The 14,495-nt window shown below is 50.5% G+C and overlaps 1 protein-coding gene across 1 annotated transcript in view; it reads left to right on the plus strand.

Moving 5' to 3' along the window:
- SAMD4B (sterile alpha motif domain containing 4B) overlaps nt 1-13,871 on the plus strand; it is a 30,306-nt gene extending 16,435 nt beyond the window's left edge. Inside the window, exons 3-13 of the mRNA XM_015569270.1 lie at nt 4-153; nt 5,718-5,957; nt 6,265-6,374; nt 6,530-6,616; nt 7,359-7,704; nt 8,381-8,466; nt 8,877-8,995; nt 9,561-9,759; nt 9,948-10,071; nt 12,187-12,270; nt 12,482-13,871. Of these exons, the coding sequence (XP_015424756.1) occupies nt 4-153; nt 5,718-5,957; nt 6,265-6,374; nt 6,530-6,616; nt 7,359-7,704; nt 8,381-8,466; nt 8,877-8,995; nt 9,561-9,759; nt 9,948-10,071; nt 12,187-12,270; nt 12,482-12,510 (1,574 nt within the window). The 3' untranslated portion in view covers nt 12,511-13,871. The remainder of the gene's footprint in view (nt 1-3; nt 154-5,717; nt 5,958-6,264; nt 6,375-6,529; nt 6,617-7,358; nt 7,705-8,380; nt 8,467-8,876; nt 8,996-9,560; nt 9,760-9,947; nt 10,072-12,186; nt 12,271-12,481) is intronic.
- Nucleotides 13,872-14,495: the final 624 nt, after the last annotated feature.

Below are 14,495 nucleotides of genomic sequence, written 5' to 3' on the forward strand. Positions count from 1 at the left end.
CAGATGAGTGGGGGGGGCCTGCAGAGCTGGGCCCTAGGGAGGCAGGGTCAGGCTGGCAGGACAAGCCACCCCGGGAAAATGGACACGTTCCCTTCCACTCACCCAGCTCTGTGCCGCCAGTCATCAACAGTATTGGGAGCAACGCAAATGCAGGTGATGGGGTAGTGAGTCCCAGGAGGTCATGCCTACTTGAAAAGGGACAGACTAGGCTATCTCTTTACTTGCTCTGTGGCCCTGGGAAAGTCATATAACCTCTCTGGGCCTCACCTTATGAGGGAGTGCAGAGGTGGTGAACTGGCATTCCCACAGCTATGTCTGACCTACAGATATGTTTTGTTGAGCCCAGACTCAACTTTGATTTTACTTGTTCTGTTTTTAAATAAATTTGGTAATATAAGAAATCGAATTTTTCCCTAAAAATCCACATTTTAGTTTCTCTTGAAAAGTCAAAAGATCTGGCAGCTCAAGGCCTGTATTTCTGGTGGCAACAGTAAGATGGAATTTAACATTGGTCATCCCTTTTACACCCTACACATGTGCCCCAGTCAGCCTCTGCCTCCACCACTATCCTTCTTTGGTGATATCTGATACCTGCCTGGCCTCTGAAGGCAATAAATTAATGACATAATCTGAGGTCCCTTCTAGTTCAGACGTTCTGGATTTTTGTATCTGGCCTCAGATTAATGCATTGTGTCTATGAAATGTTTCCAAGCCTGTTCATTTAAGCTGTAACTCATGCTGCTGTGCATTAGTAATAGTAAGTAACATTGTTGAGCATTGACTATACTTAATACTTTTCACACATGATCTCATTGCATCCTCATTACAACCATATTATTATCACCATTCTACAGATGAGAACACTGAGACCTAGGAGGTAAAATCATGTTTTCAAGTTCACACATAGAACAAGCGGTGGACCTGGCCAAGGTTCAGACCCAAGCATTCTGCCACCAGAGCCTGCCTCTGATTATTGCACTTGCCTCCAACTAAGTGGTTTTGAAAGGGCTCTCTTATTAAGCACCCTGAAGGCTGGGGTGAGCAGGAGGAGCTGGTATTACAATGAGTTTTTGAAATGTTAGTTGAACAGGATAAGAGAGTGGTATTTTCAAGGATTGGTACAGTAACATGACCTGACTCAAAGCAAGAGGTTTCTAAGATCCTCACTGTGGGGGGCACTGGTTAAAGCAGGCCAGGAAGGAGTGGCAGTGACATGTCATTCGTGCCAGTGGATGGGGTGAACCCTGGGTCTCTGGTGCCCAGCTGTATGGCACCTAGCACACAACAGTTACCCCCTGAGCATCTTTCTTCTCCAGTTAAATATGTATGTGCTGGTAGCCTCCCTCCTCCCTCCCAGGTGCTAGTGAGAATCAGGGAAGATAGAGGGATAGGGGGCATTTCTGGAAAATAAAGCAAACCAAGGTGTTTTCCAATCTCAGAGCATGACAATTTCTGGGTCCAGGTTGGGAGGATATATTAATGATAATTCTAGTTGAAATATATTCAGTGTTTAGTCTTTGCCAAGAGCTGTTCTGAGAACTTTATACCTATACATTCATTAGTTGTCACAGAAAAGTCATTTGTCCAAGGTGGTGTAGCCAGAATTTATTATTATTTTGTTGTTGTTGCTAATCCTTACCTAAGGATATTCCCCATTGATTTTCAGAGAGTGGAAAGGAGAAGGAGAGACAGAAAGAGAAACATCCATGTGAGAGAGACATATCAATTGGTCCTTTCTGCACAGGCCCGGACCAGGGCCCAAACGGAGCCTGCAACCAAGATACATGCCCTTGACCAGAATCAAACCTGGGACCCTTCAGTCCGCAGGCTGATGCTCCATCCACTGAGCCAAACCAGCCATGGTGTAGCCAAAATTTAAATCTAAGCAGACTGGCTCCATAGGTCATACTTCTTTTTTTTTTTTTTAATGGAAAGGAGAGAGAGATAGAAACATCAATGATGAGAGAGAATCATTGATCGGCTGCCTCCTGCACACCCACCACTGGGCATGTGCCCTTGACCAGAATCGAACCCGGGACCCTTCGATCCACAGACCAACGCTCTATCCACTAAGCCAAACCAGCTAGGACCATAGCTCTTACTCTTTTTTTTTTTTAATTGATTTTTTACAGAGAGGAAGGGAAAGGGATAGAGAGTTAGAAACATTGATGAGAAAGAAACATCGATCAGCTGCCTCCTGCACACCCCCTACTGGGGATGTGCCCGCAACCAAGGTACATGCCCTTGACCGGAATCGAACCTGGGACCCTTGAGTCCGCAGGCTGACACTCTATCCACTGAGCCAAACTGAGTAATTAAGTCATACTCTTAACTACTGTGCTACAATGGCTCCACCTAAAAGTGATCTCCCGAAGATACTCATACCTCATGGAGGTGGGGGGCAAATGAAGTGACTTACCTGGGATCATGCAGTTAATAGGTGACCAAGCCAGGATTAAACTCAGGTCTGTCTTGACTCCCCAATCTCAGCATGTTAGGGCCGCATGGCGGGGAGGCGGGGGGGAGGGTTGAAGGATAGGCTGAAATTTTTCAGTTTCAAGCAGTTGCAGGAAACCATTTAAATCTTTTTGAGTGGGGAGCAAGGATTGGCCTGTAAGGGCAGGCACAATAGGTTTGGGGTGCTGCCAAGGACAAACCAGGTTTCTTGGAGAAAGAGGCCCTGGAACTCTGGCCAGCATTCCTGTTTTTATAGTTTTCAGTTTTCATGCTGTGGTCAGCCTCCACTCTTGTAGGGCCAAGCAGGGCTCCTCAGAAACTGCACAATCGCCCTAGCCAGTTTGGCTCAATGGATAGAGCGTCAGCCTGTGGACTTAAGGGTCCTGGGTTCAATTCCGGTCAAGGGCACATGCCTGGGTTGCAGGCTCCATCCCCAGTGAGGGGCTTGCAGGAGGCAGCTGACCAGTGATTCTCATCATTGGTGTTTCTACCTCTCTCTCCCTCTCCCTTACTCTCTCTGAAATCAATAAAGTATATATATTTTAAAAAAGAAAAAGAAACTGCACAATCATTCCAATCAGGATAGTTTCCTGCCCTTTCAGTCTTCCCTGCCTCCTTGGCTAAGAAGGGAGGAAGGAAGAGGCCAAAGGGATCAAAGCAGGTGTAAAATAGCCTATATTGAGGGTTCCCCAGTCCCTCAGGGCCCAACATGTGCCGTTTTCTTCTGGGAGTTCAGAAGGAGCCCTGAGCAAAGGACCTTAGAGGTTATGGGCAGGGGTAGAGCTGGCTTAGGGAGTGGGTGAGTACACTGCCCTCTGCCTCAGGTGACTTCCTGGCTAGGAGCATAGATAACTGTCACAGTGGGGGAAGGTGCTTTGGGGCCTGTACCAAGCTGATCCTCCTTTCTGGGCTGGTGTCAGTGGAGTGCTGGCAGGAATCCCAGCCTTTCCATCTTATGCCTTTGCCTCCCAACTCTGGAAACTGGGGCAAAGGGCTTCAGTTCCCTGGGCTTTGATATTCTCACCTACCTAGGGTAAGACATTTGGCTTTGTTTCCTTTCCTTTTAATTGTATTTGGGATACTCCAGATTCCCTGTGTCGAGCTCAGAGGCCATGTTCGCACCCTTAGGATCATGAGTGCCCCCCTTTTGGCTTTTAGGAAACTTTGAAGACTCCTGTATATTGTGCTCTTACTCCTGATCCTGGGGGTGCAGAAAAGGTTGCCATCCTATACGAGCCCAGAGTCCAGTGTGAGAGAGGCAGGCTAATGAAGTGGGCAGTAAGTGCAGGGCTTGAGGCAGCAGCAGCTCAGGGGCCCAGAGAATATAGAGCGCCCGGCCGATGGGTCTCAGTGGTTGAGCCTCAACCTATGAACCAGGAAGTCACAGTTCGATTCCCAGTCGGGGCACATGCCCAGATTGCGGGCTTGATCCCTAGTGGGTAGCATGCAGGAGGCAGCCTGTCACTGATTCTCTCTCCTTGATGTTTCTATCTCTTTCTCCTCTCTGAAATCAATAACAAATATATATATATATATATATTTGGGGGTTGAGGGAGGAATGCAGAGGAAGGACTCCCAGAAAAAGGAATTCAGAGGGAGGAGCGAAGGCTGAAGTGGCTGGCAAATAAGGGTGGATGAGTGGTGCGCTAGACAAAGGGGATAGCATGTGTAAAGGTCTGGAAGCTGTGGGAATCTACCCTATCCTGAGAATGGTAAAAAAAAGTCAAGTTGGATTCTTCTTCCTACTTCAAAAATGAAATGGATGAATGGAGGGTTTGCAACATCTGTGGAAGATGGCCTGGATTCACCCTGATTTGGCGTAGTCTAAGAAAAATCTGTGGGAGCTGGGGAAGCCCAAGAATATGGCTGTTGAGCGCATAGTTTATGTACTTCATTCATTTACTTTACAAGTACTTCTGAAGAAACTGCTCTGCTCTAGGCCCCACTGTAATTACTGAGTATGCAGTGCTATCTAGGACAGGATAGATCCCTGCTATCACAGGTTATTGCATCAGGGGCATATAGTTAATAAGCAAGTAAACAAACAACTAGATAAGATCATTTCAGGTTGTGATAGGTAGTGTAAGAAAGATAAGACAGAGTAATATGACATAGTAACCAGAATTGGTAGGGACAACTACCTCATATTGAGGGTTAAGAGAAGGCCTTAAAAGAGATGACACTTGCCAAACCGGTTTGGCTCAGTGGATAGAGAGCATCGGCCTGAGGACTGAAAGGTCCCAGGTTCGATTCCGGTCAAGGGCATGTACCTGGGTTGCGGGCACATCCCAGTAGGAGGTGTGCAGGAGGCAGCTGGTCGATGTTTCTCTCTCATCAATGTTTCTAACTCTCTATCCCTCTCCCTTCCTCTCTGTAAAAAATCAATAAAAATATATTTAAAAAAAAAAAAGAGATAACACTTGCCAAGATGAGACCTGAGGGAGACAAGAAGAAGAGCAAGTGCAAAAGTATTGAGGCTGGTACAAGCTTGAATGTTTTCGGAACAAATGGAGGTGGGGGGCAAAGGCTTTTAGACTTGATCCAAAGGGTGAGTGGGAGATAAGAGGTCAGAGTTGAGAAAGGCCTTGTAGTGGTATGTGTGGAAGAGTTTAAATTCTATTTTCAGCATGAAGGGAAGCCATTGGTGGGATTTAAGCAGGGACTAACTTTGTCAGATTGCATTTTTAGAAGGACCATTGTGCTGCTATGAGATGAATAGGAGACAAGAAACCAGTGAGGATGCTCTAGCCGGTTTGGCTCAGTAACTAGAGCATTGGCCTGTAGACTGAAAGGTCCTGGGTTTGATTCTGGCCAAAGGCACATGCCCGGCTTGTGGGCTTGATCCTCAGTAGGGGTCATGCAGGAGGCAGCCGATCAGATTCTCTCTCATCATTGATGTTTTATCTCCCTCTCCCATCCCCTCTGAAATCAGCAAAGAAATACATTTTTTTAAAAAAAGGAAAGAAACCAGTGAGGAGGCTGTGGCAGTAATTCCAGTTATGGATGCCATTGACTCAGACCAGGGTGCCAACAGAGGGAAGTGGAGTTCAAAGAAATAGCTCATAGCTTGCTGATGGGTTAGGTATGAAGGGTGAGGGAATGAGCAGTATCTGGTAGGTGGTTCCCTGCAGATACCAGGGCCCCTTCTCCTTGTTGGAGTCTGGGGCTGAGCCGCCATCCATGGCACTGACCAGGGTGGCATGGTCTACTGTGGTCAGATCCCCAAGCCTGACCTTTTGCCTCTCTTCCTTTCTGGCCAGGTCTCCCCTGCCAAATCCACCCCAGCCCGCTGAAGCGCTCCATGTCGCTCATTCCCACGAGCCCCCAGGCCCCTGGTGAGTGGCCGAGTCCAGAGGAGCTCGGGGCCCGAGCTGCTTTCACCACGCCCGACCACGCACCCCTCTCGCCCCAGAGCAGCGTGGCCTCCTCTGGCAGTGAGCAGACGGAGGAGCAGGGCTCCAGCCGGAACACTTTCCAGGAGGATGGCAGTGGCATGAAAGGTATAACGGGAGGGCAGTGCTAGGACCCTCCAAAGGTTTCTGCAGAGCTTAATGGACAGAAAGGAGCTTGTAGCTGCCACCCTGCCTATCCTATCCCCCAACCTTCAACTTCCCCTCCCAGGGAAGGGAGAAGTCCGAGGGGAGTAGAAGTCCCTGTCCTTTGGGTTCAGACTGATCTGAGAGACCACCACAAACCCTGGTCTGATGCCCCTGCCCTCAGACACCACAGTCTGATAAGAAAGCCAGGACACAGAGGTAACTGATAGAACAGACTCCTGACCTTATGCCCTCCCTCCTTTTCCAACAGATGTGCCCTCATGGCTCAAGAGCCTCCGCTTGCACAAGTACGCAGCCCTTTTCTCACAGATGAGCTACGAGGAGATGATGACACTGACTGAACAGCATCTGGAGTCTCAGGTAAAGCTCAGGGGACCATCAGGATAGAGTTAGGGTACTATTTTGACACTATCCGTGTGACCTGAGCCTCCTCCAGCTCTTTGAGCTTTGTTGGGGCACCCTAAGTATCTTGACCTGCTATTTCCAGCCTCCTGTCCCCTTCTGCCCTACCACAGAATGTCACCAAAGGTGCCCGCCACAAGATAGCCCTGAGCATCCAGAAGCTGCGTGAGAGGCAGAGCGTCCTCAAGTCCCTGGAGAAGGTGAGGACCTGGTATTCCCCATTTCCACGGTTAGTTGGCTGCCCAGGGGTACCAATAGACTGAAGGCTCTGGGGCATCCTTGCTACCCATGTGGCCTCTCCTGAGGACCTCCCCAGCCCTCGGGTCTGATCTGCAGTGGCCTCAGCCTTAGGGAACCAGACTCTGGGGACCAAGTATAAGTTGGATGACAGGGCTCACTTGATACCTCTGTCCTGGGCTCCCTGTCTGTCTGTCCTGGTGTGTGTCCCCAGACTGTTGACAATCTCTTCTCTCTTCTTTCACTCCCATTTCTGACTGGTCTTTCTGGTAGAGCAGAGCATCTCCCTGGGTGCGTGATCTCTCCATTTGGTTTGTTTCCCATCTACTCACTCCTTCCATATCTGTCCAATTGCATTCCTTTTACCCCTTCCTTGCCACTTGCCTTCTGGTTTTACCCCCTCAGTTCATAGTCCAGATTTCTACATCCGAATCTGGTTCCACCTTTGGTGGGACCCGAAGGCCCCAGGATTAGACCACCTTCTCCTGAGCTCCCTGGGACTCCACCTTGAAGGGGGAAGAGGGAATGTGTAGTACAAATGTGTACATATATATGTGGACTTGTGGTACCTTTACCTTCCTTCTCTATGTGCTGGAACCCAGGTTCCTGCCAAGCACTCTCCAAGCCCTGTCTGACCGCATTTGTGTAGTCCTTCTGCATAAATGTGGGGTCGGCATGTGACCCCAGTGATGCCCTCCCATGCAGGACGTGCTGGAAGGAGGAAACCTGCGAAACGCTCTGCAGGAGCTGCAGCAGGTCATCGTCACCCCGATCAAGGCCTACAGTGTTCTCCAGGCCACTGTGGCCCCCACCCCCACCACCTCCACCTCGACTGCCAGGGATGCAGGCCAGGGGGAGCCACTGCTGCCAGGTGCTGAGTCTCCCCTGGCTCATCCCAGCACAGACAAGGGCACTGAGGCCAAGGATCCTCCAGCTGCAGAGAGCTACCCCCCTCCACCAGCTCCAGTTCCCACTGATGGCAGCGAGCCAGCCCCACCTCCCGTTGCTGACGGAGACATTCCCAGCCAGTTTACACGGGTGATGGGCAAAGGTGAGACCGCCTAGGGGCCAGCAAAAAGTTCTGGGACAGAGAGCCAAATGAACCTAGGCATTAGGAGTCAAATTCAAGTTAAATAGTGGAAGCAGAACTTTTTAAAGAACCCTGGGGAGTAGAACACCATAGAGAGTGACTTGAGACTGAGGTGGCAAGGTCCCTGCCCTATATTGTGTCCTGGCTGGTGTGGGAGACAGTGCTCACACTCAAAGCATCTCCAGCCTGAGAAGAAGAGAACAGTATATCAGTGGAAACCACATACAGTACAGAGTGAACAGATAAGGAGAATTGTTGGTTCTCTCAGAGGTGACTGAAATCCACAGATGAATATGATAAAGCTCTCAAAGGGCAGCATGTCGGCATACTTTACACTTGGGTCTAGATCCCTTTATCTGTATGACCTGGGACACACTCAGCCTCTCTGAGCCTCAAGGTTCCTCATGCTAAAAATGCCGGTTGATGAGATTCTTATAAGAGTTAAAAGGAAAAACGGTATCATTGACCTCATATCTGCCTTATGCCAGGCACTATGCTGGGTGCTTTCTGTATCTTCATAAGCCAGGTATCATGCTTGGCACATAACTAGTACTCATCCAGCCTGAGTTTCTTGTCTCTCTTTTTGTGGTAGAAGGCATGCTGGGGGTTAACCTCCTACCCTTTCCTATGTCCCCAGTGTGCACCCAGCTGCTGGTGTCTCGACCAGATGAGGAGAACATCACCAGTTACCTCCAGCTAATCGAAAAGTGCCTGACTCATGAGGTGAGTCCTTCCCTAGAGCTCCCAAGAAGAGCAAGGTGACCCCATCACTGTCAGAGCCAACATTCCTTATGTGGCCAATGGGCGCTACCTGGCTGGCTTCTGCCAACCTCTCCAGCCCTCATCTCACCACCTACTGGCCCCTCAGCTCCAAGTTCAAATGTTTGTACCTCAGGGACACCTTCATTGGCTCCTCATACTAGATAAGTTTCTTGTGCCTTCTGTGTTTCTCCCTCACAGCATTCATCACTCATCTCCCCAACTACACTGTAAGCTTCATGTGCACGGGTAACCTCTGCATCCCAGCATTGCCTGGCACAGAGCAGGCAGCAGATAAATATTTGAGCAAATGGACAGAAGGCAGATCTGAAAGAAACACCCCCTCCCTGCTTAACTTCCCTAATTGTATCTAGGCTTTCACGGAGACGCAGAAGAAACGGTTGCTGTCCTGGAAACAGCAAGTGCTGAAGCTCCTCCGAACCTTCCCGCGCAAAGCCGCACTAGAGATGCAGAACTACCGGCAGCAGAAAGGGTAGGCAGGCAGCCGGGTATGCAGGCCGTCCCTCCCTAGGCCCTTGCTGATTGACAGCTAGTGCTTAGAAGGGTGATTGCATTCTGGGCTGGGAATCCAATGGGACTCATTCAATCACTGGGTGACTTACACACATCACCCAGTGAAGACTTTTCCAGAAGAAAATCAGGATGTTCTTATTGCTAAAATAGGGTACTAGGCAGGCAAAACCAGATCATGTCCTGATAGCAGACCCTTGCCTGTCCCTGTTCTCTTCACCTTGTGTGCAGAGGGCTCTGAAGTCCCTTCTCACTCCCAAACAAATAACAGGAATATCACACGTGCGTATTGAAGGTAGGAGAACTGCTTTGCTTGGAGATGAGGAACATTTCCTGTCTCTGTCTTGGGGGAACCCCTTGGGCAGGAGGAGACAGAATGTGTGGTGCAGGAACTTGGACAGGAAATCTTTGCTCAGAGCAGGTCTGTGCTGTGTCCTACCCATTGGGATTGTACAGGGACGTGAGGAGGGGTGGAAAGATGGGCCCCATCCACCTAAACTGACACCCTGCCTTCTGCTCTCTCACAGCTGGGCGTTTGGCTCCAACTCACTCCCCATAGCTGGCTCTGTGGGGATGGGGGTGGCCCGGCGGACCCAGCGGCAGTTCCCAATGCCTCCCCGGGCCCTTCCACCCGGCAGAATGGGCCTTCTAAGCCCCTCGGGCATTGGGGGCATTTCCCCCAGACATGCCCTCACCAGCCCCAACCTTGGGGGCCAAGGCCGACAGGTGAGCGGCTAGATATAGAGGGCCTGGTGCTTCTGGGGTTGAGGTGGGTGTTGGTGCCTGGGATGTGTGTGTCCGTATCTTTGATCTGGGCCTGGATTAGAGGGGAGGGGCTCCTTTGCCAATTCCATTACTCCTGGGCCTGGGTCTCCACCACTCACCCACTTTTTCTCTTCCCATGCCCTTTTCAGAACTTATGGTTTGCCAACCCTGGAGGCAGCAACAGCATGCCCAGCCAGAGCCGTAGCTCTGTGCAGCGCACGCACTCGCTCCCAGTCCACTCCTCGCCGCAGGCCATTCTCATGTTCCCTCCAGGTAAAGTGCCTTAGCCCTTGGAATTCTGCCTGCACAACACCCTTAGCTGGCCTTTATCTTCTCTCCTATTTCTTTTACACTCGAGCACCTCTCCCCATCCTTCCAACCTCCTCTCATCATGGGTTTTCTTGTACTCTTCCCCACCCCCATTTCAATTTTCTCTCTCAGATCTTTTCTTCCTTTCTCTCTTGGTTTTAAATATGCATTTCATCTTGTGCAGGGGCCATACTAATCTTCTCTGTATCATTCCAGTTTTATTACATGTGCTGCCAAAGCGAGCACTGCCTTACTTTCTCTTTCTTCTCTCACCCCTTACTTCTACTCCCGCATGTCCACATCTCTCCCTGTCATAATTTTGGTATCCATGTCGGTCTCTGTCACCATCTTTTTAGAGGATCATTAAATACTCAGTTTGAAAGGGGTTGAGGGGATGAGAGTCAAAGCAATGAGGTTTTTTTGGAGGTGTCTATCAATCTGGCATTCTTTCAGAAGCCAGGTGACCATTTAGCTCTTGGAACAGATTTTTCTTGGATCAAACACCTAAAGGGTGTTTGAGTTGGAGGAACTGTTTTTCCTGTGCTCACAGACCAGCCCAGAGATAGATCAGAATGAGGGTGAAGAGGACAGAAGGGTAGAGAAGTGTTAGCCCTACCTTGCTCAACCAGTGAGGATGACTCTGCCCGTGCCAAGCCCGTTGCTGGGCACCGAGGCTGCTGAGGCAGATAAGGCTACTCTGGAATGGCTGCTGGAGAGACCTTAGATATGCAGGTGACCCTAAACTCTTCATGTCATAAACTGCCAAATCAGTAGGTATTCTTAATTTATAAGATAATGTGGACTGCCATCTGTTGAAGGTTAGAGACCCTGTTAGTTGTGTTCATTCTTGCACAGGGCCTAGCACCTGTAAATGATGTTATAAGATGATGAACTGCAGGAACAACAACAACAAAAAAGAACAATTCTTTTTACTGGTATGCTATGTGCCGGGCTTTTGTCAGGCAGTTTTACTGCACTGTTTACTGCAAGTGAGGCACTGATTTCATTCCTATCTGATCAGTCACAGATCTGAGATACAAATAGGTAACTTGCCCAAGGTTAAAAGGGAAGACAGTTAGGTAGTCTGACATGGCCTGAGTTCAGGGTTCAGAGGGGACATGATGAAAGGTGAAGCTGGAGGTGGGAGCAGGGTCTTTTAAACACAGGTAAAAAGCTCAGATGTAAGGAGCCAGGAAAGGTTTTAAGCAGTGTGGGGTGTGTCTGAGTCCGCCCAGGGAGGGGGCTGTCTCCCAGACTCCAGAAGAGGAAGCCCTTTGAGGGGTGGTTTGAGGATAAGCTCCGTGGCTGCTGCCCTGGTTTGCCCCATCTGCGTGGCCTGCCCGGATCGAATCCATCCCAGAGGAGAAAGTCCAAGAAAGAATGGGAAGAGTTCTAATTAAGCTTCTAAATGAAGTATAGAGCAGGTCATCAGTCAGGGAACACAGTGGCTGCCGAGCACCCACAGCAGATACCCAGACTGTGCCCAAGAAGACGTATAGTATGTGTCCAAAATAGTCACAGGCTGTGTGGCCTCCAGGAAGCTCCCTCAGCTTCACATTACTCTGTCTACAGGTCAAGCTTTCTATTTGTTGGCCAAGCCTCTGCACTTGCCATTTCTACCTGCTTTTTCTTTTTCTTTTTTTTCTTTTTTTTTAACAGAGGAAGGGAGAGGGATAGTTAGAAACATTGATGAGAGAGAAACATCGATCAGCTGCCTCCTGCACACCCCCTACTGGGTATGTGCTCGCAACCAAGGTACATGCCCTTGACCAGAATCGAACCTGGAACCCTTGAGTCCGCAGGCTGACGCTCTATCCACTGAGCCAAACCGGTTAGGGCTCTACCTGCTTTGTGATCCACCCAGGCCTGTCTCTGTCCTTTACCTCTGCCTAGTTTACACCTTCCATCCGAGCGTGTGCCTGTCTCATGTGCTGTTTCTCTGTCTCTCTCTGCCTCCTTTCCCCCCTTGTCTCTCCCAGCCTCTCCCCAATGCCAGCCTATCCTGTCCTTTGTCTTCCTAGCTTTACTCTCCACCTAAGTCCAGTCCTTACCACCTTCATTCTCCTCTGTCCCATACAGACTGTCCGGTCCCTGGGCCTGACCTGGAGATCAACCCCACTCTGGAGTCTCTGTGTCTGAGCATGACAGAACACGCCTTGGGTGGTGAGCATTTCATCTTTCCCTGACCCAGCTCCCACCTACCCAGCAGCGTCTCCACCTCCGAACTGAGCAACTCATAGTCATCCTTGAGGGGGCCCTCGGGGAGGCTGTGCTTCAGGGAGGACCTGACTGGGATGGCAGGCTACCTGAGCATCTTTTCTCAAGCCTCCCACCAGCTCCTGATCTTCCTCCCTTCCTCCCTTTCTTACCACAGATGGGACAGACAAAACCTCCACCATCTGACGGGACCCACAGCCCAGCGCACCCATAGGCTCCCTGGGCGGCGGGCGGGGGCCAACCCCCAACGGGCTTCTCTGCGACAGCGAGAGGGTGGGCTGGCTCAGCTATACATTCTAGTATTTTTCTACTCTCTCATCCTTTTAACTTTTGTTTAACATTGGCACCTGCCTTGCTCACTTTCGGGCCCATTGAGGGATCTCTGCCGAGGCCCAGGAAGGTAGGGGGCAGCCAGAATAAAGGGGGCAGGAGCTTGGCCAGCCTGCCTGCCCCCCTTTCCTTCCTTATAGCTCATCTGGCCCCATCCCACCCCCGCTTCCTCCAGAATGTTCACCTGCCCCTGAGGGAGCAGCTCCCTCATCCCCTGAGACTCACTGACCCACTATCTTATGGGGCCTGCTCAGAACCATCAGACATTTGGGGAGAGACAAGCTGGGTAAGATAACCTGCTCTCCTGAATATTATTTTGAGAGGCGCTAAGGAGAAGGTAGGTGAGGAATCTCTTTCTCCTCGCCACCTTCTTCTCCTTCCCAATTTCCATCATTCCCCGAGGACAGGAGCCATCCTCTTCTCACTCACCTCCTTTTGCCCTGTTTATCAGAGGTTCTCTACAATTAATTTCTTAGGCCTATTTAAGATACATATTTATATAGTTCTTAACGGTTTTTCTCTGATCATTCCCTCTCATTTTTAGAATCCCCAGGCCTCTTTCTGAGCCAAGAAAGTGGCAGGGGGAACCTGAATTTTATGAGGGGAGAGGGGCAGAGCCCCCTCCTCCAGACCCCCTAGCTCTTCCCCACTTCCCCCCAGCCTTGGCTCCCCAGATGCATAAGTTGAAGGTGGGGAGCCAGGACAGCCAATGAGGTCAGGAAGTCTGTTGCCTTAACATCCCCTTCCCCCATCAACATACTCTTCACTCCCAGGTCTGGTTGCTGAAAGACTTGGGGGTAAGGAATAAGGGAAAGGGGATTGTTTGGTTTTGGTTTCTTTCCCCACCCCCTTTCTCTCATCCTTCCCCACTCCCCATTATGTCATGACCTCATTAAGTGGAACACTATATCATAACCCAGAGATTCCCCCAGCCCTGGAGTCATACAGAGCCTCTGGTCCCTGTTCCTACTGCTGGGTTGTGCTGGGGCCCAGGTGGAGGGAGGGGATTTGAGGGTTCAGGTTGTGGGGAAGCCAGGGTCCCCTATTCCAACACCCTCCCCCCTCAACCCTCCCATACACACTGGGACATTCTCAAGCTTTTCACACCGAAAGGGAAAAAATGTTATTTTTAGATACATTTTATGAATAACTTTTGTTATGAATATGGCTGGTAACCATTGTGTATGTTATTAAAGATGTTGGGAAAAAACAAAAAACCAAAAAAATTTTAAAACCACCGCCCTCCCAGCACTCTCACCCCATTCCCCTATTTTTGCCCCTGCCCTCCAGGTCTGGACCTCCCTCAACTCTGAGCCCAGGGAGAGGGAAAAAGCCTGGGGGAGAGGGGGTGTAGCCCTGGGGACCTGCTCCAGGTCCCTACCTCCTCTCCCAGTGCCGGGCTGGGTGGGGTGTCAGGTTTATTTATGTACCTCTTGCACACTCATCAACCTATGCAAGCCCCCCACCCCGGCCCCTCCATGTTTCTGTGCCTTTGCTCATTCCCCTCAAACTCCCAGGGCTTCCCCAATTCCCCTCCCACTAGCCCAGGGAAGTGGGATGGACAGGGGCCACCTCGTTTGGAATCTGCAGGGTGTCCCTCTTACAGGACCCTCACCTCCTCCCAGCCAGTCCCATCTTGTTCGCTATTCATCAGGGTGAGCTGGCTCTGCCTGGCACTGGGAGGTAGTGAGGGACACCCTCCCGCCCAACACATACACACAATGGGAGGCAATCTGCCTCCCTCCCCCAACCTGACCGGAGTGTGCAGGACGCTGGCGGCCTCACTCTGATGGGCAGGACCCTGACCCTCCAGCTCCAGCCCCTCCCCAGCCCCCAGACAC

The sequence above is a fragment of the Myotis davidii genome, unplaced genomic scaffold (genome assembly GCF_000327345.1).
Source record: "Myotis davidii unplaced genomic scaffold, ASM32734v1 scaffold825, whole genome shotgun sequence".
Classification (NCBI taxonomy): Eukaryota; Metazoa; Chordata; class Mammalia; order Chiroptera; family Vespertilionidae; genus Myotis; species Myotis davidii.